The following is a 24,934-nucleotide window of genomic DNA, read 5'->3' as shown; positions in this document are numbered from 1 at the left end:
TTGTTTTCAGATTAAGGTCCGCCTTTGACGGGTTTCTCTGTCCTGTCATAGGTTAATGAGGGCTGTCAATCTTCGTTGTGCCCATTTGATTGGTTGAGAAGCAACACACAAACTGAATCAGCTTTACGGTAAACAGGACGGAGAGCGGTCCAGAGAATATCGTCGAGGTGGGAATATTTGTAATACTGCTGTGAATTTCCAGGTAGGAATGTCACAGATAACACACCGTTATTATATATGTAACACAATGCTCGACATTTTTTAAACAGAATGTGGGTTTACGTGTGTGCTTTGTAACTGCGCACATTGGTCTGTAAAATATGTAACATTAGCAAGCTAGCAATGTTGTGAGCTCTAGCTAGCTAGCTGATGTTAGCATTAGCTATCGCCTCTAACTAGATACGTAATGTATTTTTGGCATAAGGTATATATGAGGAATGGCTTTAAATCGACTCAACACTCCCACATGTTATGCTAACATTTCCTTTGGCTGACAGGAACTGAAGATGATCGAGGTGGTTTGCAACGATCGCCTGGGCAAGAAAGTCCGGGTCAAGTGCAAGTATCCTCTGAAACTGGAGATAATAATAATGATGATGCGTCCGTCCACATGTGCAATACTTGGGCCCACGCCATGGGCTGTAACGTACGGCTAACGTAACCTAAGGTTAGATTGTTCACTTCTTGGTATTTGTCAGAGCCTCAAGACTTTAATTTTAAGCATGAAGTGCAAGTGTAGGTTTAAAGCCACAAGTGCTGTTTTTTTTTTTAAATTAATTTTATTTAATTATCGATTAAAATCGATTGTTTTATCTGACCAATATTTGAACCCAGTTTACTATGATCAGACAGACAAAAGCAGCAAATCCTAATATTTGAAAAGGTTGAACCAGAGAATGTTCCAGCTTCTCAATAAGTCCTGTATAAGTGCATGTCAGTATCCACAGTACCATGGCAACCAACCCTCCTCTTCGGGTTTTAAGGGCTGCTTGCATCCGTAATATTGCACTACTGCAATCTTCTGAAGTAAGTTAACTCCTACAGTGTCCAATATGTCAGATTTTCATCATCAGTACTGTTCTCATTAGGAGACTGATTAAGCATCTTCTGCCTTGTCCACTTTCCCTATACTCCAGTATGTTGTTTAGGTTGCTGTGTTCAATTCTCAGCTTGCTTATTGTGACTTGCTCTTTCCATTTAGTTCCCATACTTCTTAACATACCTACTCCTTTTTGGAGTGAGTGTTTTATTGCGCTGTTCCAACACTGTTGCCACTTTTTAGTTACTTTTCTCCGCTCTATGCTTTTCCATAAGGCATAGTGTGGAGAAAAGGGATAGTTTAATATTGACTTCAACTCACCAACTAATGATGAGTGCATTCTTCGTGTCTTTTATTTCAAAATAAGAGCACACTTATTCAAGACAACTTCCTCCAAGATCAACAAATAAATCCTCCATTTGCATCCAAAACAAAGTTACAAAGACTAACATCATGTTGACCTGGGTTAGTTAAACCAGAGGTTCTGAATCTTTTTTTCAGCCAAGGACCCCTTACAATATAGAGATATACTGGGGACCGCCTCATGTATGTCCCTTGTAATACTTTGACGCCTATATTTTACACTTTTATAGTATAGTTATGTGAAAGAACAACACTCTTATTATTTATGTTTTTACTGACAGGTCTGCTATGTCAGTGTGGTCAGATCCTCGAGTTCCAACCAGACATTTTTTTTTGTGATAGTTACTGACAGCCTGGCTTTCTGGTGAGGGGTGGTGGTCTTGTCATACCAATTTGAGGGAATAAAACAACTCCTGGATACCTGAGGTGTCAATGCCGGACTTCTAAATTTAGACAAAAATGAGACCCCTTTTAAGGTTGCCGACTTAGTTTTTGTTGTGATTTAATTTGAGTGTTAATCTGAAGATTTTCCAACATTGAGCATTTATTATAGATTTAACAAATATTTGTTGAACTAAGCATAAAGACAAACTTTTACATCATGACCATTTTAATAAATGTAATCACGTTTCAATGTGCTCTAAATTTCTTCTATGCCACCACCTTGCTCCTTCCTTAACTGAAATGTTTCAGCTCTGAGGATACCATTGGCGATCTAAAGAAGCTCATTGCTGCCCAGACAGGAACTCGATTTGACAAAATTGTGCTTAAGAAATGGTAAGTTGCTTGCTTTTACTATAATAAATATTTCTATTTATTCTATTGGCAGCTAAATATATCTCCTCTGTTCCCACAGGTATACCATTTTCAAGGACCACGTGTCTCTCGGTGACTGTATCCTTTAAACAATCTTTTTTTTTTTTTTTTTTTTTTTAGCTGCTCTGCTAGTGATGGTCAAATGAAGCTTCGCTAACCAGTGTCTTTATTTTCTGAGCTCACTAGATGGCGCTCTCTGTTCAAAGAAAATGAAATGAAGGGCAATTCAGTGGGTTTTTAAACACTTCGTTGAACCGAAAGCACCATCTAGTGAGCTCAGAAAGTAAAGACACTGGTTCGCGAAGCTTCATTTGACCATCACTATGCTCTGCCACTAGCTCTGATACTGTAGCACTGTTTTTTTTTGTTTTTTTTTTTTTTTTTTTTTTTTTTTTTGTTTTGTATTTTCACAAAAGTCTACATTTCTTTCAAACTTTTAAAGTAAGCATCGGATAATTTTTAACTACCAGAGGTCAATTAATCATGTCTGACCCATTCTTCATTGTTCACGGTTTTACAAAATCCATTACAATGTTCTGATGTGGTATTGGTGATGTTTGCAGTGACAAATGATCTTTATATACTAATGATAACTAAAGCAGTTTTTTGAACAGAAGGAGGTATTTTTCTGATGTTTATCATATTATTGGTCGTAAACTTGTAATACACAGAATACAGTGGTGCAGAACTCCTTTTATACTGATCTGTTGTACTTAACCACGACCTCTGCAGATGAAATCCATGATGGGATGAACCTGGAACTCTACTACCAGTAGACTACAGGAGCACCACCACTTGATTGCACACAGATGACCCTTTTACTTAAGACAGACAGACAGACAGACAGACAGACAGACAGACAGACAGACAGACAGACAGACAGACAGACAGACAGACAGAGAGAGATGTAATCTGTTGCAGGAAACCACCATGATCAGACAACCCAACTGATGGCGAGATGGCGCAGTATCTACAGAGCAGAAAACTCAGACATGACATTGATCTCCGTATTAGCTTATGATTTTTGCCCTTCAAATTGTGTGAAAGACATGTTGTTTTAACGTTTTTGTTTTGATATTTTGGAATTAAAGCAGATATTTACCTACTTGCAAGGCTGAGTGCTGGTCATTGTTGTCCTGTAATTTTAACTTTAACTGTGTACCACTTCTCCACATAAGTTTAAAATGTTCAGATTATTTTTTGGGGGCATTTTTAGGTCTTTATTTGACAGGACAACTTAGACTTGAAAGGGGAGAGAGAGGGGGAATGACATGCAGTAAAGGGTCGCAGGTAGGAATTGAACCAGCGGCCGCTGCAGCGGGGACCAAGCCTCTGTACATGGGGTGCATGCTCTACCAGGTGAGCTACCCAGGCACCCCTGTATGTGTTAATTTAAGTCTTTGCTTTGTAGCTTTGAAGAAGATTGCCAGTGTGCAAAAAATAGTTTTAACTGTCTTAAACCACAGAAATGACATCTGAGTATACACTTTGTTGGCAAAAGTATTAAATGATTGTGGCCTTTTGGTCTTATTAGTGGAAAGTAAATCAATGTATTTACTCAATTACTGTACTTAAGTACAAACTTAATGTAAGTTGTGTACATTTAAAATACATGTTGCTATTTATTTATTTATTTTTTACTTCTACACTACATTTCAGAGTGGAAAATAATGTACATGTTACCCAACTGTCTGACAGCTGGAGTTACATGTTACTTTACAGGTTGAGATTTTGTCATGCAAAAGATCTGATCAGTTTATAAAACATACATTGTTTAAAAGTAGCCAGCACTATATAAAGCTGTAGCTAGTCAAAGTCCACTGACTAAAATCCTGCATGTGTTAATGTGCCAATAATACAATGTTTTAAACAATAAAGCACTGTTAAATGTTACTTTTATTTAAGTCACATTTTAAATGCAGAATCTCTACATGCAATAGTTTTTTTTTTTTTTTACGCTGTGGTATTAATACTTTATCTGAATATTCTTCCCCCACTAATTGGTCTGTTATGGTAAATTTTTCACCTCTTTGTTGCAGTTAAGTTAAATGACAAAATGATATTTCATACAATAGTGTGATTCCAACTTTGTGGCAACAGTTTGGGGAAGACCCTTTAAACATCACAATGCCCCAGTCTTTATGCTAATCATTACAATTCCACTGTGCAGCAAGCCAGGCCTATAAAGAAATGGTTTTTGGTATTGGTGTGGCAGAATTTGACTGTCCTGCTCAGAGCCCTGACTGGAGGTTGTTATAGCAGCAGATTAACGCCTATAGTTTTGAAATTAGATGTTCAACAATCACATGTAAAGTTTGAGTGCTAGCTTTTGGTCCAAGTAAGTTGTACATATATGAAGCAGACATTCATCAGATCAGCTGAACAAAAGTTTTATTAACATCACTAGAAAGTCATTGGATCAAAAGTAACAGTATCTGTCTCACACAGCCACACTCGTGTATATGAGTTAATGCAATCGATGGAAACCAGGCATCACATCGACCTCCATACATGAAGTATGGGTCTACACATCTCCTCTGGAGCCACGTCAGCAGTATTCAGAGTAGTCCTCCTCCACGTAGTTGGCAGGAAAGAAACCCACCTGGAAACACAGGAGCAGTGCAGGTAAGACGAGACGCCGCAAACTCTAAATGTTGTCGTTTTGTTTTGTGTCTGCAAATTCCTCACCCGGCCGTACACCTCTCCTTTCCACCAACCGCTGTGACCTTTCTTGGAGAGGATCTTGATGGTGTCTCCTTCCCGCAGCGACAGCTCCGAACGGTCCCTGGCTGAGAAGTCGTACCTGGCCCTCACTACGCCGAAACTATTCACGCTGCCTCCTGTCAGACAGGGCCAATGTTGCAACATGGATGAGCTTTAAAGAATAGTTGGGACATTTTGGGAAATTACCATTCGCTTTCTTGCATAGAGTTTGATGATAACGTTGATAACTCTTTTATATCTTCACTGTGGTGTCAATCTTCTCATTTGACTCTTGGCAAGAAAACGAACAAGTGTATTTCCCAAATTGTCAAACTATTCCTTTAACATAATATTAATAATGAGGTGTGTGAAGTGGCCGAGATGTACTGTACCTGGTGTGGGGTTTGGCGTGTTGTTAGGCGAGTTGCTCTGTTGTTCTGGTTGTTTGTAAGGCGTACACAGCGTGGTGTCCACATCCTTGAAGTATTCCTTCAAAGAGTTCTGCTGGTAAAACTGAATCATCTCCTAACACAGGAAGAAGAACAGTAACAGAAGGAGAAGAAGAGTGTGAGATGGATGTAGGATGTTGTTTGAGGGGAGGAAATCAGGTTACTCGCAATGTAAAGGGCAGTTTCAGTGTATTTTCTTCAGGTCAGTGTCATATTTTAGCCGGATGAGGTTTGTTAGACTTACGACTAAACCCTTGAAGGCTTTCTTCTCGTTGATGCGGAACAGGCCTTCAGTGGACGTGATCTTAATGTGTCGGATGTCCATGTTGAACCTGGAAGAGCAGCGCAAGTCCTCTGTGATTATTAACATTTAAGGGAGAGTTCAGTGTGTCTGATAGCCGAACGGTGTCGCGGCTCCTCTCAAAGGAAGGAAAACTGACTTTTTCCACTTCTGCAAAGATGAATGGCGTTCATATGAGAATTCTTTTATAGATCATGTTTGTTTGAGAAAATGTATTTTCCTGCTTTTGAGAAGAAGTGATACCTGAGCTCAGTGAGTGTGAGGTTAAAACTTCACTTCAGACATCTGGGTAACATACAGGGCTGCAACCAACAATATATTTCATTATTAAACATGAAACATATAGCTGAAACATTCATTATTTTCTAAGATTAATCCTTTGGTCCGTAAAATGTCAGACAATAGTGGAAAATGCTCCCAGAGCCCAAGGCAATGTCTTCAAATTGCTTGTTTTGTCTAACCAACAGTCTGAAATCGAAAGCTATTTAATTCACTTTCATTTAAGACAAAGACATGCAGCAACTCTTTAAAGTTAAGAAGCTGGAAAAAGAGACTTCAATTTAAGAGAATAGTTACATGCAACCGTTGTTTTTCGACAGCATTTAAAACAATATTATATGTAACCGAGACATCTAAAACATTGTTTTAACCAAATTTATCCCAGGTTTTACCGAGACATCTAGCCATAGACCAAGTCTAGTCTAGACCAAATCAAAAAGTTTATTGGGAGGCCATCTTCAATCTGTAAACAGAAAAGGAAACATTCCTCTTGACCAAACTCTCTTTACTGATAAATCTGCGAAGGCTTACTTGATGCTGATAGCAAACTCTCCTCCATCTTTCTGACGCACGAGGAAAGTTCCATCAGACCGGGACAATAACAGGTTTTTGGCAGCGGTTCGGTCCATGTTCCCTGCGAACCTTCAAGCACAGTGAGAATCCAAACCTTATTATTTGCTTAAAGCAAGACTAGGCCAACATGTCTGTTTCAATAAAAAATTACGAAGTTTTGCAGTAACACATTAATAAGTGGCTTATAACACACTATAATGTAGTTGTACACAGCTATAAGGATATTTCAAGTGCTTATTTGTACATTAATAAGCACTTGAAATAGCCTTATAGCTGCGTATTTATCAGCAGTTATAACTTCTCCTATAAATACATACTATATTGTTACAACTGCATCTTACTATGTTATTTATCTGTTTATATACCAGCCTCCATTATGGGTGCCCATAGGAAAAGTTATAGTTGTTGAAAAATACATTAAAAACACGTATATCTGCTTACAACAATGTTATAGTGTGTAATAATGTATTAAGTGTTTATGTACTGATTATAAATGCTAAATAGGGGCGTGAAAACTAGTACCACCAAAGTGTTTTTTTTTAAATTATTTTACATGACTGCCGTTTCAGATTACTCTGATGACGTACGTTCTTTTTGTTTGTAGAAAAATGATGTGAGTGAAAATTGGTTCAGTCAGTGGGTTCCTTTGTTGTTTTTTTTCATTCCACAGTGTCATACTTAATGTTAACCACCAGGTGGCACCAATGTATATCATTTTCAAATCCTATCCAGGATGACTTAAAGGACAATACCTGTGTTTTTTTTAAAGACTGCTTTTGAGTCCCATAGAGTTAGTACATCATTGTTATTATGGGATAGGGACGAATAACTAAAGGTTATTTTGTTAATGGAAAACAATGACGTGAGGTGCTAGATTGCATCAGTGTTACAATCAATCAATCAATCAATCAATCAATCAATCAATCAATCCAATTTTTCAAGTGTAAAATCAACTTTGAACATGGTCTCATGTTCACAATGAGACAGTTTGCCCCAAAAGCTGCTTTCAATACTTCAGTATCTGGTTCTGTTTTTGTGGCTATTAGTGATATTTTCTGTCTCAGCTCTGTGGTGTTAATCGTCCCTGTTGCAGTGCACTGCAATACAGTAAGAAATGAAGCTATGGGGCCTTTGGTGAGTAAGTTATTTAACCTAGTTCTCATTGATACTCACCAGTTGAAGCCTGACAGGTCAGGAGTCTGCTTCTGGGAACACGTGAGATTACACAGTGGTTAGATGTTAAACAAAGGTGGTCATGGTGGTATTGTATTTATTCTTTACTTCCTAATACTGCTAATGTTGGTTTCAGTACATTAAATGGTAGCCAATATATGCAAGCAGACATACTGTATACAACCTATCTGAACATATCTGTCATTTGTTTCTTTTCTTGTGCTCAGGTATTTGAAAAACGTTGCTTTCTTTTAAAGGTTTTTAATGGCATTTTCAGTTTTCGTGGAGGGTGTCTTGGCTATTGGATTGTACTCACAGAGACATAGGGCTGAACCTTTTGGCAGGGGAACCATCCCATTTGACCAAGAGTCAGGTTCCTTCCCTGAGTGACATAAACAACAACAAATCACATGGCCGGACCGGGTGGATCAAGTAGTCATTGCAACATATAAATGATCATCAGATCAACATGAATAAGTAACTTATAAACAAACCACTACTAAAACAAATGACTCATATGCAGTTGATATTGAACTGAGGCAATTCACACAAGTCTTGCAAAGCTTGAAACAGTATGACAGATTAACCCACAAGCCAGTGTTTTGCAAGGTTTACCACAAGGACTTCAGATTACTTATAACATTATTACTTAAGGTACTCATATTATGGTTTTTGGCTTTTTCACTTTCCTTTTTCCTCTCCAACAGAAAACACTGTTCACCAACTGCTCCAAACAGCTCTATTCTAATCCAGCCTTTACTTCCGTGACGAACATGTGTCACTTTTTAACACACGTTATAATGCTCGCCTAGCTGCTAGCGTGGCACTCCCTCATACTCTGCTTCTGACCGGCTAGTAGTCCTTACCTGGCTACTGGTAACAACTCCCAACAAAGATGGAACAGAAGTGAGATGTCTCACTCTGTAGCTAAAACAGAGAGCTCAACACACAGGGTGAAAAGAGGAGCTGCAGCAATGTGCAGTACAACAAAAAGATGTTTTTTTTTTTTTTTTTAAATTAAACCATATAAACCTATTCAGATATAACCTCTAAATACAATTATGAACCTGAAGATGAGCATAATAGGACTACCCCTCACTTACTACCCCTCGATTTGTGTTAATTTAAAATAAACTTGCAGAGAAACTTGATTCAAATTTCTAATCATCACAGCGAGAAATAGAGAAATAAAATGTTGCTTATTGTTGTGAACTGCACTTCTGGGAATCCAATCTCAAACATTGACTATTAAAGTTTCCCACAAACACTTGAATGCACTAACAAGTAAACAAAATCGTAGCTGCTTTGTCATGCAACAATAAAATAAATAACAATGCACAAATCAACCTACAAACTACGGTATGCTTCAGAAAAATGATCAGCAACAAGTTAAATGGTATCAGATCTGGTCTTTTTTCACAGCAGACTTGTCATAGCAGGTAAAGCACGGGTGTTGTCTACCAACTTGAACAATGGCTCAATTCCATTCAAATGTCCCAGTAAAGCCATGGCAGTGAGCCAGCATGAACAATACCAGACCCTAAAATCAACGCAGCTAAATGGAATTCAGCCATTAGGTTTGAGTTATTTTCCAAATCAAAACCTTTTTAAAAGAATCACACACTGGAGGTGTACTGCTCAGGCACGAGGGAGGAAGTGGAACGAGATACAGGGAGGAAAATGACAAAAGAGACTGAAAGAGACGCAAACATCTCACACCTACACATCAACCACAGGAAGCAGGGCTTGAAAACACTAAAAAATTATATGTGACCCCCCCCCACCTTCAGAATAGTAGCATGTAATACGCTTATATTTGGTTTTTAACGCTACCTCCCACCATGCCAGGTCAGGACCGGCCCGGGTCAGCTCAATGATGTGACCTTTGGAGAGGTGAAGCGGTTGGCCGAAGCCCACAGGGGGCGGCGGCAAGCCATAATAATCTTGACACACCTCCATTTTAGGAAATCCTGAGATCCAGAGCGAGGAGGAGAAAGAGGAGACGTTGATGAGGAAGGAGATCTGACAGGCAAAGCAAGAACTTTGACTCCATTAAATGTATTCTTAAACATTTAGGAGGTTGCTTTGGAGAATAAAAATGACCATAACACTGAAAGGTTGTAATATTTACAATAAAGACTTTTTCAAAGTAAAAAATGTGCTGTAACATGTTATTTCTTACCAATGCTGGAATGTCCGGAGGACCTCTGTGCTTTCTGGAGGGGGAAAAAGACAATAAAACTGGTGAAAGTGTACTTCAAGATTGATCTATTTGCACACACACAAAAAAGGACATTAAAATTGACGTGTAAAATATTGTGCGGGGCGACGAAAAAAGTCCAACAAGGGCTTATTCATCACCTCGACCTGAATAATATAAGACATATCAACAATGTCAAAGATAAATGTAGTCCTACCTTCTTCGTTGTACCGGCATGATCTGTAATTCGAAAAGGACAATCTGTATTAGAAGGGATAATTATACTATTCAGAAGTATTTACACACACACGCACACACGCACACACACGCACGCACACTCACACTTTTCACACCCATATACAGACCTGAGTTTCGTCCGCAGGCAGGGACTCTGCCTAAACACTCTTTATGTGCAGCCATTTTACAGCGAGTGCAGCGATAGCCCTGGAAAAATATCCCCCTGCAGACGAAAGGTGGAGAGATTCAGCCTCAAGGACAAATCTTTTGAAAAAAAAAAAAAGAACTGGAGCTACAGTAAGAGAAGAAATGGACAACTATTGAGACAAAGTACCTTAACAGCATCGAGCAGGCCTTGCAGGAAGTGGTTTCCTCGAAGCAGTGCATCTGGAAGTCGTGGTTGTTGGCTGTGGAGTTATCTGGGCACATATTTGACCTGCAAACATGAAGTAAAAATTATTTGACAACGCTGGGGTAACAATAATTCACAGAGCTGGGTTTTACTAGCAGGTAGTTGGACTTTGGAGAGAGTAAAAAAGTTGCCCCCTGCCTAGAAAACTTCTATTTGGTATTCCAGGGACTGAAGAAACCAACAGCAGCAACAACACAGTGCAGTCTGCAAATACCATAATCAACAAATCATGTTCATTTCCTAGAGGGTTGAGCAATCAGCAAAACTGCAACATGAAACCATGACAAGTGGCTGCAGCTAAACCTCTCCTGGTCAGTGTCTGTCAGCAGCAAGCTAAACGGTTTCACTTGTTTCGCTTCCAATATGTTTAACATTGTTTAATTTAATTTAATTTAGTTCAGTTTTTATGCTCCACATATTTGGAACAAACTCCCAGAAACCTGTAGGTCCGCTGCAACTCTCAGTTCTTTTAAATCTAAGCTAAAGACCTATCTTTTTGATGTTGCTTTTCTTTAAATAATCTATTTTATTAACTTTAATTTCTTATAGTGCACTGTAACTTTTATTCTTATACTGCACTATCAATTTTATTCTTGTCTTTTAATGTTTTTAATTTGTTTATTAATGTTTTTAAATTGTTTTTAATCGTCTTCTAACTGCTCTTTAATGTTTTATGTAAAGCACTTTGAATTGCCATGTTGCTGAAATGTGCTATACAAATAAAGCTGCCTTGCCTTGCCTATGGATCATTTAAAAAAATATGTATATATTTTATGACAAAAAAAGAAGTTGATTAACTTAAACCTGCAAATAACGGACAAATCTTTGGGCACTCAGAGGCAGCGAAAACAAGATTTGAACAAAGAAGTCACAGGACAAATATAAGTCTAGCATTTACTCTCTTTTAGCTCTGTTTTATTCCAACTCCTAAGGTATATATATTGCTGGTAAATGCTCCATTTTAAGAATTCCATCATCAGATGCTTTATCATCATTATGAGGTTTTATAAAAGGCAATAATTTATCAGGAAAATTACCAGATTACTACTAACAATTTTGTAGCTGCATGAGATTACTACATCAATCCCTTTACTATTATCTTTGGCAAGAATTCAGTGGGTGTATGTCAATGTGTATATGTGCATGTGGGATAACTCACAGAGCCATCTCAAACTGTTCCAGCCATTTCTTCTTCAGTTCTCGGGTTTTGAAGAATAAATCGTATCCACACCTCCCATAGCAGTCCAGCAGAAGGAACAAATGGGACCACTGTTCACAAACACACACTGTTAGCTTCATGGATGCCTAATAGATGCACTGCATGTCATGCAATGTCTTGTATAACTGTTGATACATTATAGTAGAAATACCTTCTTATTGTCCTTTTCTCCTGAGGTTTCGTCTCGTATCTGGTAGTGCTGTAGTTCAATGATATCCTTAAGCTCAAACGTCTCTCCGCTCTTCCTCTTACAGATAAACATGGCCTTATCGAAGAGGAATGCATACCTGATGAAGAGCCAAACACACACAGATACAACAAGTCAGATACGTAGCATTAACACGTGAAAAACACACTGAGACACAAACAACACACACCTGTCCTGTTTGGACTTTTTCTCCGGGCTGCAGATCTTTAGCTCTCCGTCGATCTTGGGGCGACCGTAGAGAGCTAGAGACTGAGTCTAAAAGGCAGAGGAGAGTGAGGATGAGCAGTAAGGGGGAAAAAAAAGACCAAAAAGAAATTAAAAGTGAATCTTGTGACCTCACCATGTTTTCTATGGACAACTGGAAGGTGGTGATCTGTTTGATGATCTCGTTGTCTCGCTTCACCTCGTTCACACACTGCGCCAAGTCCTGCACACACACACACACACGAATGAATGAATAAATAATGTTTAAATATCCTAAATTTAAGTTGATGTTAGGCACAAACACACATAAAGTATACATAAAATAGAATAGAATACACTTTATTGTCCCTGAGTGGAAATGTGTCTTGGCCATAGTGCTACAATCTGTTGCTTTATACCACAAACATGTAACAGAAAAAAACATTCTAAAGTCAACATAAAATCAACGTAAAAATAACATAAGATCCACAAGCAATTTAGGACATGAAGGAAGGACACACAGGACTGTAGAGACCATACGACATACACACTTACTCTCATGGCATCAAGAGCTGTGCGGAGGTCGTCTTTCTCTGTATTGTCAGTGGTGTGCTTCACCAGCTCCTGCAGGAACAACACACAAATTAAAGACAAACTTGAAAAATGAACATGCATGAGCGTAATGCAGCTACACACCAGTGGTGGAGAGAATACTCACATCCTTTAGTTAAGTATGTGTACTTGTGTTACATGAGTAAAAGTTTGGAAGTATAATCAGGAAAATGTACGTAAAAGTAATTACTCAATGCATCAATTATTATAGAATATATCATGAGATTATTATTACTCATGAAGAAGGATTTTACTCTTATAGTTGGTTGAGGTAGAGCTCATTTTTGGCTATTTTATATAGGACTGCAACTACTGATCATTTTTATTTGTGGAATAATTTGCAGATGTTTCTCTCTCAATTAATCAATTAATTGTTTGGTTTGTAACACTTCTGAAAATAGTGAGAAAAGCCTGCCTCAAATACCCAGAGCCCAAAGCGACACAAAGTCACAAATCACATTGCTTGTTTTGTACAACGGTGACCAAACGTCAAAGCTATTCCAAATAAACTAAAATAATTCACATAATTAAAAAGAAAAGTAGAAAATCCATGTAGTGTTTCCTCTATGTTGATTTGACTCTGGCTGCCCCCCACGGTATCAGAAACAGGGCTGCATTGTTAAGAGTGCATGTCGCAGAGCGTTTGTATTTGAGGTGCATTATTTACATGCTGAAGTAGTTAGACAGCATTAAGATAATGTAATTAACAGTGGATTTATTGTTATTTGCTACAGAATAACAATAAACCCTATATGTCAAGCTCAAAGTTGGCCTATATCATAACTCAAAAAATACAGTTCAATCACAACTGAAAATATGCCTCATTGTGTGTGTGTGTGTGTGTGTGTGAGTAGAGGTGAATAAATATATTAGTTTGTGTTGCAGCAAAGTATCAGTTCTGTTTTATATGTTTTATATATTATATGTTCAGACCTACCCCCACTCTAAAAGAAATCCTAAAGGAAACACTGCCATGAGCTGTTATTGCACGAAATATGACTTGCGCACACACACACACACACACACACACACACACACACACACACACACACACACACACACACACACACACACACACTTTTAAGACATCATGGTGAGTCCTATCAGATATGATCACCTGTACAAACATACCTGTAACAGCAGGTGATATTTGAGGACTCTCTGCATAGGGACCATGAGTAAATCTCTGAGAGAAAAACGTCGACTATTTGCTCTGTTCGAACACTCCTGAGAGAGAGAGAGAGAGAGAGCGTGCGAGAGAAAGAAAGAGAGAGTGAGAGAGAGAGAGAGAGAGCGAAAGAAAAGGAAGTAAACCATAGACAGTGGTAAAAAGGATGTTGTGTGGCAGATTTAGCCTTCCCGCCAGTTTTCCCTCGTGGGCCATATGTGATACTGAAACAAAAAAATCACTTTAAGGCCCAGAAAGCATTTCCCACGTAGACCCTCCTTATGTAAGCTAAATCTGACTGGACACATCAAACGGCACACAAGGTCAGTTATTGCTCTTTGTTTCTGTTTCATACAATTTTAAACCTGATTGAGACGTAGAAATTATGTACAGCGACTCCACCTTCAGTTCAGACTGAATCGGCACAAATGTTCACCTTAAACTATCCAAAACTTCATGCCTTTAGCAAGCTCTGCGACAAATTACTGATCAGTGCAAAATCCCAAATCCCCTCTGCTTTTTTGTTTTAGAGTGTGTCTTCCTTACCTCCAGTTTCATTCTGATGTCCTCTCTCATACTTGAAAGCTTGTCTAGGTGTTTTGTTGCTGTTTCCACCTGACTACAGTAATGACCGTACAGTAAGAGCCTGGGGGGTAGTGTATGTTAAAACATATTGTTATAACATAAATGTTTTGTTGTATAACTGAAAATGTGTGTATGTGTGTGTGTGTGTGTGTGTGTGTGTGTGTGTGTTGTGTACCTTTCCTTGTAGTTCAGAAACACCTGGTACAGGTTCTTGGCTCCATAATCTAGGATGGAACTCCGGACCTCCTCCAACATATTACGATGGGTGACGGCCAATTCCTGCAAATACGCATACGAAAAAAAAAAACAACATGTAAACAAGGCCAATACATGAAGGTAAATAGGAACTTTACATATGACCAGGTGTGTGGATAATCTCCTCCATTACCTCTATGTTGATAAAGATACTCTCCATGTCTGGAGCCTTGAGAAACTTTTGAAGAGGCTTCATAAAGTGCTGCACAGAAAAAGAAGGCATGGTTGTCATTCTCTTTAAATGTGCACATAAATGTCTGTTTGCTTGTGTGTCTGTGTGTGAGTGACTTTTTCCCATGTGTGATTTATATGTGTGTTAATGCATGGATTGTCTTTCATCAGATTGAAAACGTGTGCTCACCTGTAATATAGATTCCAGTGTATCGGAGTATTTCTCTTCCGTCTGTCTGATCTCCTGCAGGCAGCACTCACGTTTGTCTACTCCGACCTTCTGCTGCTGCAGAAACACACAAAAACAAGTCAAATGAAGCATGAAGAGACCGTACCGTAGGATTTAAAAAAAAGAAAATTATAAATTATGTAGCTGGGTGACATTCACACATAATGTATTTCCTGCTTGGGGCATCTTTCTGAAGTTAACTTTTAAAGTAGCTCCTATCTGCAAATAGAGACACATTGCAAAGATCTGGGTGGTTTGAACGAGTGGTTCCCAACCTGTGGGTCATAACACCCACACAAGAACAACCCAAGGTTTCTTTTCAGCACTGTAGCCAGGCTGACAGATAGCCACAGCTCTACTGAGCCATCTATTCCTCTAGCTCTGAGTAGTGATGACTTCATGAGCTTCTTCAATGATAAAATTATAACAATTAGAGATAAAATTCATCATCTTTTGCCCTTAACTTCTAACAGTTCATCTTTAAATGCAGGACCGCTAGAAAGAACGACGACTCCCGACATATACTTGGACTGCTTTTATCCTATAGACCTTCAACAATTAATGTTAAAGATATCCTCAGCTAAGCCGTCTACCTGTCTCTTAGACCCCATCCCAACGAGGCTACTCAAAGAAGCGTTACCCGTGGTAAACACTTCATTATTAGATATGATCAATATGTCCTTACTAACAGGTTATGTACCGCAGTCATTTAAAATTGCTGTGATAAAACCTCTTCTGAAAAAACCCACCCTAGATCCTGAGGTCTTAGCAAACTATAGACCTATATCTAACCTTCCCTTTCTATCCAAGATCCTTGAGAAAGTAGTTGCTAATCAGTTATGTGATTTTCTACATAGCAACAATTTATTTGATGATTTTCAATCAGGATTTAGAAAGAATCATAGCACAGAGACGGCACTGGTGAAAATTACTAACGACCTTCTAACTGCTGCAGACAAAGGACTTGTCTCCATACTTGTTTTATTAGATCTTAGTGCTGCATTTGACACTATTGACCATACAATCCTGTTACAGAGACTGGAACACTTAGTTGGCATTAAAGGAATCGCACTAAGCTGGTTTAAGTCCTATTTCTCTGAACGATCCCAATTTGTTAATGTTAATGATAAACCCTCCAAGCACGCTAAAGTTAGCCATGGCGTTCCTCAAGGCTCAGTGCTTGGACCAATTCTATTCTCCTTATATATGCTTCCTCTAGGTAATATTATTAGGAAACACTCGATTAACTATCACTGTTACGCAGACGATACCCAATTATATCTGTCAATTAAGCCAGATGAAAGTGGTCAGTTAGCAAGACTTCAAACGTGTATTGAGGATATAAAATCCTGGATGACCCGCAATTTCCTGATGTTAAACTCAGACAAAACTGAAGTTATTGTGATAGGACCAACGCACCACCGAACTTCGTTTTCGAAAGATATAGTTACTCTGGATGGTATTACCCTGGCCTCCAGCACTGCTGTCAGAAATCTAGGAGTTATTTTTGATCAGGATATATCCTTCAACGATCACTTAAAACAAACCTCAAGAATAGCCTATTTCCATCTTCGTAACATTGCCAAAATTAGGAATATCCTGTCTCAAAACGATGCTGAAAAACTTGTCCATGCATTCGTTACTTCTAGACTAGATTACTGCAATTCCTTATTATCAGGTTGCCCAAATAAGTCCCTTAAGACTCTCCAACTGATCCAGAATGCTGCAGCACGTGTTCTGACGAGAACTAAGAGAAGAGATCATATTTCTCCTGTATTAGCTTCTCTGCATTGGCTTCCAGTGAAATATAGGATCGAATTTAAAATCCTCCTCCTGACTTACAAAGCTCTAAATGGTCAAGCACCATCATACTTAGAAGAGCTCATAGTACCTTATTGTCCCACTAGAGCACTGCGCTCCCAGAATGCGGGGCTACTTATGGTTCCTAGAGTCTCTGGAAGTAGACTGGGGGCCAGGGCCTTGAGCTATCAGGCTCCAGTATTGTGGAACCAGCTCCCAGTCTGGGTTCGAGGAGCAGACACCGTCACCACATTTAAGAGTAAACTGAAAACCCTCCTCTTTGATAAAGCTTATAGTTAAGGAGTGAGGAGTTGCAGCGTCCACCTAACCCGGCCCACCTGCTTCTCCTCGTAGTCATCAGTTTATATACTGTATAATTAATAATCTAGCGAGAGTAGAGGGAGGCAGGCCAGTACAGCCCGATCCGGTTGGGGAGAGTTCTAGCCCGACCAGGCTCCTCTCTTTAACCTGCCTCTCTTAAGTTATGCTATTACAATTCTAGACTGCCGGGGAGGCTGTTCCTCCCTAAGATATACTGAGCTGCTCTCTCATCTTTACTTGTTACTTTTGTATGCATCCTGTCCAAGAAATGCTTGCTTGTTACTAATCTAGCTCTGGGGAATTTACTCCCCGGAGTCCTTATGTTTCTTCTTGCCGAGAATGCCGAGAATCGCAGAGCATAGCTCTGCGATTCTCGGCATTTCCCGGCCGCTTCCTGCTGCGTCCTGCTGCACCCGCCGCACCCACCCGTGCTCTGCAGCACCACGTTACATCCCGCAACGCCCTGCTGTGATGTTCCTATGCACAGAGTAGTCAGGATCCGGTATAGGAGACTGCACTACTCAGTATGACACGATGTGCCCTGCTATGACATGAACTTCCACGATAACCTTCGAAGTCACTGTGACTTCTAATGTGACTATTATCACCACTGTTCATCACGCCCCCAACCGGCCCGTCAGACACCGCCTACCAAGAGTCTGGGTCTGCCGAGGTTTCTTCCTAAAAGGGAGTTTTTTCTTGCCACTGTCGCAATAGCCACTGCTAATGATTGCTCTTGAGGGAATTACTGTAATTGTTGGGGTTTTGGAATTTATAGAGTGTGGTCTAGACCTACTCTGTCTGTAAAGTGTCTCGAGATAACTTTTGTTATGATTTGATACTATAAATAAAATTGAATTGAAAATTGAATTGAATTAAATAAATCTGATGGATGGCGAGATGATAAACAGGATATGATAGCAGAAGAATATATTTCTGCTCAACAAAAAAATGTGCAGACTGTCTAATCTTTGCTTTTTTCTTGCAAATTACTGAAGTTTACCAGGGGGGTAAAAAGCTGCTGTTGCTGAAAAAAAACCTGTTGTTTGAGGTTCACTCACAGTTTCAGGTTGTTCTTCCGTCCTCATCAAGTCTTCATAGATCTCGTCTCCTTCGTTCTCCTCGTCCTCCACACAGTCGTACAAGTCATCATCCTCATCCACCGTGTCACTGAATCAGATGATACATGCACACAATGTTATGATCACAGTATTGCTCTTGTCTTCATTAAAATCCCAACAGAAAACATCCCATTATCACTCCACAAAGGGGTCAGAGGTCACACTCGGCTACAGAACAGCATCTGTGTGGGTGGTGGAGATTAAATGTGTTGCTCAATGATACTGGATCATGATGGATAGAAAAAAGAAAAGAAAAAAGAAAAAAAAATACATCTTAATGATGCAATGTTTGGACCATCAAGGTCTATATTAATGGTTTTATGTACAAAACAGATGGGTTTGGGGATGATGGGTGCTTTTCATAATTGTAAATGCAGCTGCCATTTTTGTAGCCTTTTTTTTAAGCAAAGTTTTTCCTTTTAAGAATACTTTATTGGTATAAACTTGCATCATTAAATTTTCTCTGGGAAGAGACAATCATTCGAAATAAAAACACTTCAGTCTACTAATTGTTCATTGGCTCCAATGGCTAATCTAATAGCCGTATGGTTCGGGAACGTCAGGGTAAATTTGAAGTATTCGTTTTGTTTAATAACTGCTTTCTTGCACATTTGAAGAAATTTTGCTTTGCATTTTTATTTTGTATTTATTTGTAGTTTTTGCATTTGGCATGAACTATATGTATGCCATATATACTGCATGTACAGATGTGTGTTTCTTTCCTGCACAAGTTATGATCTAAAATTGGAAGTGGCTCTCGCTGTCTGTATTGGGAAGGATGAACCATTGGTGTAACTATGTACAGATATAAAGATAAGAAACAACACAAAAAAGAAAATCACAGCAAACAGGGAGCTTTGTAAAACGACCTTCTTCATCCTCAAGATTTTATTTTAATCATTAGAAAAAGAACTTACTCTATCTTGTCAGACAGGCCACTGTAGATCTCATCATCAGGAGTGCATCCTTCCAAAGGAAAGGGCCTAGAGGTGGGGAAAGTGTGTGTTTGTAGGTGAGGGTAGTAGAGAAAGAAAAATGTAGGGAGAATAACAATAACATAACAATAACAAGGGAGATCGTCATCAAGTGATTAGCCAAGATGCTGTTATGGCTGTGGCACTTAACACTGTAATGTATGTAAAGGATTTCACTTTTTGAGGGCTTTTGCCATGAAAACTGTTATATCTTGAAAATCTTTATCAAATGCCAAGAAAATCAAGGTTTTAATCTACAAAACCTAAACTTTTCAACAGAGTATAGTCTAGTTTTAACAGAGAGCAAGAAGTCTTTTGTGGCAGCAGGGCTCTGCTGCAACCAGCTACTCCAACTTTGGAAAAAACAGAAAGTATAAGCTACAGTTTCTGCTCCATTAAAATCTATTTTATATTAATGTAAATTAAATGCAAAACATAAATCAACTTATTAAATTATGACATATTTTTAGGGATAAATCCACCAGGCGGGATATAAAGTAGGTCAAATTTGCACCACCTTTACCAGCTGCAACATTAAACTGATAAGTACACTTTAAATTAATGCTTATACTTTGGTACTTCTTTTACCACTGCAATACAGTAAACTACAGTAGTAATACTATAAAATATGTCTTCATAGGAGAAGGTAACTGTTGACAAATAATGTACATAATAAACACTTAAAAGGGTAGGCAACGGCTAGGCAACGGCCTGTGACCTTGTTAACTTCCTGTCATGTGATGCCGTCATTCATATATACTGCAACAGGAAAACAACTTGGGCACATTTAGAATGTTTATTTAGTTGATATCTGTGTACAACTTCATTATAGTGTGATACAAACCATTTATTTAATGTTTGTACTGCCTATAAATGCTGAAAACGTTGACGTAAAGTGCTCTGCAATTACATAACAAGAAGGAAGTTACTTACTGGAGTCTTCCTTGTATAGCAATGGATGAATGAGAGAGGATGGACAAAGTGTCTATGACCTGCCACAAACAGAGACATAGTAGTTAGTTAGTATTCCCTGAACAGATAGACAGTTAGAGAAACAGAAAGAGCTGTTTCACACTTTAAACATTGACGCTGAATAATTCTCTGACCTGGTTTCAGTCTTATTCTAACACTGTCTGACTGTTTAAGTGAGAACTGCGGTATCATGATGAGTGGTCCCAGATAACCAATTTCATGAGAGATGTGATCAGAAACAATCTCTTAGAAGTCACACGGCAGCCCAAGTGAAACTGACTGCTTTTTCTGATTGTCAGTGAGCTTTTTGCCTATCTGGACTTGGTGTTATGTGTTTTAATGTTAGGCCTATATAACTTCTTATACACTGAATCAGCTTAGACTTCTGTCCTAGTTGAAACTTTCTCCAGCATTATAGTGAGAAACACGTGCAAATCCAAAAGCGGCCTCCTAAAATAGGTTTCTTTTCTTTCAGAAAGACAAATAAAAAGAAGGTGGGCCTGCCATGACATTTCTGGGAAAATAAACATACTGACCAAATAAAGAATATTTGTCTCAGTCAGCACAGCTAAATATTTATAGTCGGATTTCTGCTTTCAATCAAGATAGAGAGAAGTGAAACTCTGATGGAGAAGTTTAGAGAAAACAATTTGACTGATTTACAGTCATCTTGCCAACTAATAACTAGACTATAAAGGACTAGGACTACTTTTTTTTTTTTTTAGGAACTATGCATTCGCTTTCTGATGGAGAGTTGGATGAGAAGTTCATTATCACTCTCATGTTTGTCCGTTAAATATGAAGACTGTAAACAGAGGAAACCAGCTAGTCTGGTTCTGTTCTACTGCCACACTATTTAATGTCTTTATGTCTGAGCTTTTATTCGATTTTAGACTTTTTGTGATTTTTTAAATTTAATTTAATTCTTATTTTTATTTATATGCATATTTGTATGAGCACTGTTGGAAGGAGCCTGAGAATATGTTTCTTTATTCTGTACATAAATGGAATTGTAAAAATGGACTTGTTAGGCTTGCTGGGATGTGGGCACACAATCGGATTTACAGCTGAGAATCTCTCTAATCAAAACTCTTTCACATGTAACATCTCAAACACAAATTATATGAGTAACTTATTTAGTTTCACTGGATCAACAAGAAGTGTAACTAGTGATATCAGCAATTCCAGTCATCAAGTTCAGATGTACAACACAGGAAGCCAGGAGTTGGGAAACTACCTATATTTAGGCCTAATAAAATACTGAGATACTTTTTTGTGAACTTCCATTCCATGCTAACGTTGTACTTCTACTATGCTATAATTAAGAGGGAAATATTGTTTTAAATGCTGTATAGTTACTTTTTGCACAGTGGCTATTCAAGATTTGTATTATTGTACCACCAAGTTCAGTTCTGTCTTTTGTTATTTTTGATGCCCCAGATTCAAAAGACAAACCTTTTCCCTTCCCAGCATCTTCACAAAACCTGTCATGTTGACATTATCATCGTAAGAATAAGTGACAGTGCAAAAATAATAATACATTAAACTTTGGTCTATGAGAATTTGTGGTTCTGCTTATATAAATACTACCACTGCAAATCATGCTGTCCAGATAACCCCCCCCATCGGTCGAGCTAAAGTGCTGTGGCTGCACTGCACCGAAAGTGAAAGACAACTGTAAAAATACGGAATTCATTCGTTCACACAGCCGCTTCGATTATAAAATCACCAAACTACTTCCTGTTAGTGCTGTGTGGGTGTCTGCAAGCTGCAGCGAGGAGTCAGGAGTTTGTTCACACTTCTGACTTTTAACATTATGACTGGAGTATGAGAGCACAATGTGTTTCCCTCGTGCAGGAGGCATAATTACGATAGATAGATAGATGGATAGATGTATAGATGGATAGATGGATAGATAAAGATTTGGTGGGGTGGTACCTTTGCGAAGTCTCGGACATCAAACAGGTCAAAGGCCTCAAACAGTTCACTCTTTCTGAGATGAAACTTCTCCTGACAAACTGCCAGAAACATCCGGATATTCTTTAGGCACAGGAACTAAAAACAAACACAAATGTTTTTACTTTACTTTTACTAAAATGATTAGTTGATAAGTTGATCAACAGAACATTTATCAACTACAATTTTGGATAATCTATTACGAGTTTAAGTCATTTGTAAAAGAACAAGACTATACAGCCACGCTCGAGGTTATGTGAAGCTGCACTTTGCTACTAAGCTATAACATAAGCACAATGACAAGGATGTTTAGCAGGTATAATATTTGTTATGTTCACCCTTATGCCGTAGCATGTTAGCATTCCAACATTGCTAATCAGCATAAACATTTCTTTGCAGAAAATTAATTCTGCAGGTCTAGTCATAAACTAAAGGATTGGATAAATTACTTGTTTGATCTGATGATGGTGCTGACAAAAAGTCAGAAGCACCACCAAAGTCAGTAGGATTCAAAAACTGAAAATAATACATGTCTGTACTAAATGTTGTGCCAATCCGTCCAGTAGATGTTGAGATATTTCACAGGAAAAGTGACATGGTGATCCATCAAAGAGTTGTAAAGATATTTCAGTCTGGACAAAAATTGGTGGCCACCGATCAACGAACAGACCGGCTGACATGTTTGTCTAGCATGGCCAAAAAAACAAAAAGTCAAAAAACCAAAAGCAGGCAACAACGTACAACATGCAACATTCAGCATAAACAAGCATAACAACCATGACAACTACAAATTAGACAAAAAAAATGTAAAAGACAAAATAATGTGGCTTTACAAACAAATAGAAGATTAATATAAAGCAGACACAAAGTGTTACACATTACATAAAACATGCAGATTTCAAACAGACTTGGAATATATTGTTGAACACTGTAAGAAGTATTGTTCGATATCACGTTGACACTGCTGTTTGTCTAATGAGCAGATTATTTTACTTTCCCACATTAAGTGACATAGATACCAAATAAACAGTTGCACTTTACATCAGCCACATGGCCACAGTAACACAAAGAGCAATGAATCGACAAAAAGAAATGTCTGATACTAAAAGAAGCAGCGGACTTTTTTACTAAAAAATAACTACAAAAGAAACCACAGAGAGCGCAGTGCACAGTACGACTGACATGGTGGTCAGCCATATGTTGTTTTACATAACTTCCTGTACCAGCTGCTCTCTCTCGGTCGTTCGGTCTCTGTCTTTCAGCAGTGGGAAATGCGGAACTCAAATTTGAGAAAAGGGGAAACGTTGACTTCTTACTGATACTGCTACACATATCACATCGCTCTGTCAGGAGTGCACACAGGCATTTATACATACATCGCTGCAGCATAGTGTAGTGTTGCAAGGGCACAGGGAAGATCCTCTACTTGTTTAATATCATCATATGTGTGTGTGTGTGTGTGTGTGTGTGTGTGTGTATATGTGTGCATGTCTGTACACGTCAGAGTGGACTCCCGTCCTCTGTTATTCACCGGATGTTTCCCAACCACTACTGACCTCATAGGATTTCCCAGAGTTTCACATGCACGTGTCGAAGCACATTTACACCTTCTCGCACACACACACACACACACACACACACACACACACACACACACACACACACACACACACACACACACACACACACACACACTTTTAAGACATCACGGTGAGTTCTATCAGACTTCCCTTGAGACATTTAGGCCAACCACGTGACAAAATAGCTCTTCTTTTGTCATCTTTTGTTTTCTGTCTTTCTCATGTATTCATCTCATTTTTTTGCTTACACCCCGACTTCTAATTCTATCCGTCTCTTTAGACACATCTTCTTACTTCTACTTCGCTAGATTATGTTTTCTATCCATTTTTGCTTGAGTGCTTGTTTATTAGTTACAGATGCATGGTATCTGAAAAGCTTTTGATGAAAGACAGTCCAGGATCCAAGTTTTTAGCGTGGATGCTGATCAAGTTGAACCCAGGAATTTTCAGAAAAGATTTCTTGGACCAGAAGATCGATGCCGCATTTACATTTGTACAGTAAACATGCTGGAGCCAGCAGCCGGTAATCTTCGTTTAGCATAAAGACTGGGAACGGGGAAACTGCTAACTTGATTCTGTCCAAAGGTAACATAATCTGCCTACCAGCACCTCCAAAATCTCACTCAAATTTGTTTGTTTTATCTGTATAAAAAAACTAAATGTATGTATCTGGTTGTTTCATGGCTGAGAGCAGTTGCCAGGCTACAGAACAGCTACTGCTGACGGCCAACAATTGTTCAGATATAACCGGATATATAACAGGGGTGCTGGTAGGCAGATGTTGTCACATTTTGACAGAGCCAGGCCAACTGTTGTCCCCTATTCCCAGTCTTTATGCAAAACTAGTTAAAACATGTTGACAAAATCTCATTGCACAAGCAGATTATTTTTTTTTTTTTTTTTTTTGAAAACAAGAATTTTAAGGTTCACTAATAGAGTTTCTCTGAGTACCTTCCAGTTGTTTCTCTTTGTCTGTCCTTTGTCACTCTCTACACCTTAATGCTCCAATGAACGGATATAGATGACAGTATTTTC

The 24,934-nt window shown here is 38.6% G+C and overlaps 2 protein-coding genes across 8 annotated transcripts in view; one reads left to right on the top strand and one right to left on the bottom strand.

Annotated features, from left to right (window-relative positions):
• Positions 1–79: 79 nt before the first annotated feature.
• ubl5 (ubiquitin like 5) lies at positions 80–3,330 on the top strand. 2 transcript variants are annotated; one of them, XM_028565878.1, is made up of 5 exons: positions 80–167; positions 498–562; positions 2,096–2,179; positions 2,259–2,296; positions 2,951–3,330. In XM_028565878.1, exons 2-5 carry the CDS (start codon positions 507–509, stop codon positions 2,992–2,994), a joined length of 222 nt encoding a protein of 73 aa, XP_028421679.1. In that variant the 5' UTR covers positions 80–167; positions 498–506; the 3' UTR covers positions 2,995–3,330. The 2 variants fall into 2 exon arrangements, with proteins under 2 accessions (XP_028421679.1, XP_028421669.1); XM_028565868.1 differs by having other exon boundaries at positions 93–202.
• A 1,262-nt stretch (positions 3,331–4,592) lies between these two features.
• Positions 4,593–24,934, bottom strand: part of vav1 (vav guanine nucleotide exchange factor 1) — a 32,708-nt gene continuing 12,366 nt past the window's right edge. For 4 of the 6 annotated variants that reach the window (XM_028593738.1, XM_028593748.1, XM_028593730.1 and 1 more), the window contains exons 5-30: positions 22,302–22,418; positions 20,325–20,383; positions 19,335–19,400; positions 18,358–18,466; positions 15,137–15,232; positions 14,909–14,977; positions 14,696–14,799; positions 14,482–14,581; positions 13,899–13,994; positions 12,711–12,779; positions 12,313–12,399; positions 12,142–12,227; positions 11,916–12,051; positions 11,705–11,814; positions 10,468–10,569; positions 10,262–10,356; positions 10,114–10,136; positions 9,879–9,912; positions 9,530–9,666; positions 8,013–8,078; positions 7,697–7,728; positions 6,482–6,592; positions 5,615–5,702; positions 5,314–5,446; positions 4,907–5,058; positions 4,593–4,820 (exon numbers count right to left, since the gene is read on the bottom strand). In XM_028593738.1, coding sequence (XP_028449539.1) covers positions 4,767–4,820; positions 4,907–5,058; positions 5,314–5,446; positions 5,615–5,702; positions 6,482–6,592; positions 7,697–7,728; positions 8,013–8,078; positions 9,530–9,666; positions 9,879–9,912; positions 10,114–10,136; positions 10,262–10,356; positions 10,468–10,569; positions 11,705–11,814; positions 11,916–12,051; positions 12,142–12,227; positions 12,313–12,399; positions 12,711–12,779; positions 13,899–13,994; positions 14,482–14,581; positions 14,696–14,799; positions 14,909–14,977; positions 15,137–15,232; positions 18,358–18,466; positions 19,335–19,400; positions 20,325–20,383; positions 22,302–22,418 — 2,331 coding nt within the window. In that variant the 3' untranslated portion in view covers positions 4,593–4,766. The remainder of the gene's footprint in view (positions 4,821–4,906; positions 5,059–5,313; positions 5,447–5,614; positions 5,703–6,481; positions 6,593–7,696; positions 7,729–8,012; positions 8,079–9,529; positions 9,667–9,878; positions 9,913–10,113; positions 10,137–10,261; positions 10,357–10,467; positions 10,570–11,704; positions 11,815–11,915; positions 12,052–12,141; positions 12,228–12,312; positions 12,400–12,710; positions 12,780–13,898; positions 13,995–14,481; positions 14,582–14,695; positions 14,800–14,908; positions 14,978–15,136; positions 15,233–18,357; positions 18,467–19,334; positions 19,401–20,324; positions 20,384–22,301; positions 22,419–24,934) is intronic. The other 2 variants (XM_028593763.1, XM_028593755.1) reach the window with 2 other exon arrangements.

This window comes from Perca flavescens, chromosome 2, assembly GCF_004354835.1.
Source record: "Perca flavescens isolate YP-PL-M2 chromosome 2, PFLA_1.0, whole genome shotgun sequence".
In the NCBI taxonomy this organism is placed as follows: Eukaryota; Metazoa; Chordata; class Actinopteri; order Perciformes; family Percidae; genus Perca; species Perca flavescens.
Note: the sequence above shows the minus strand (reverse complement) of the source record. Positions and strands in the feature narration are given on the sequence as shown.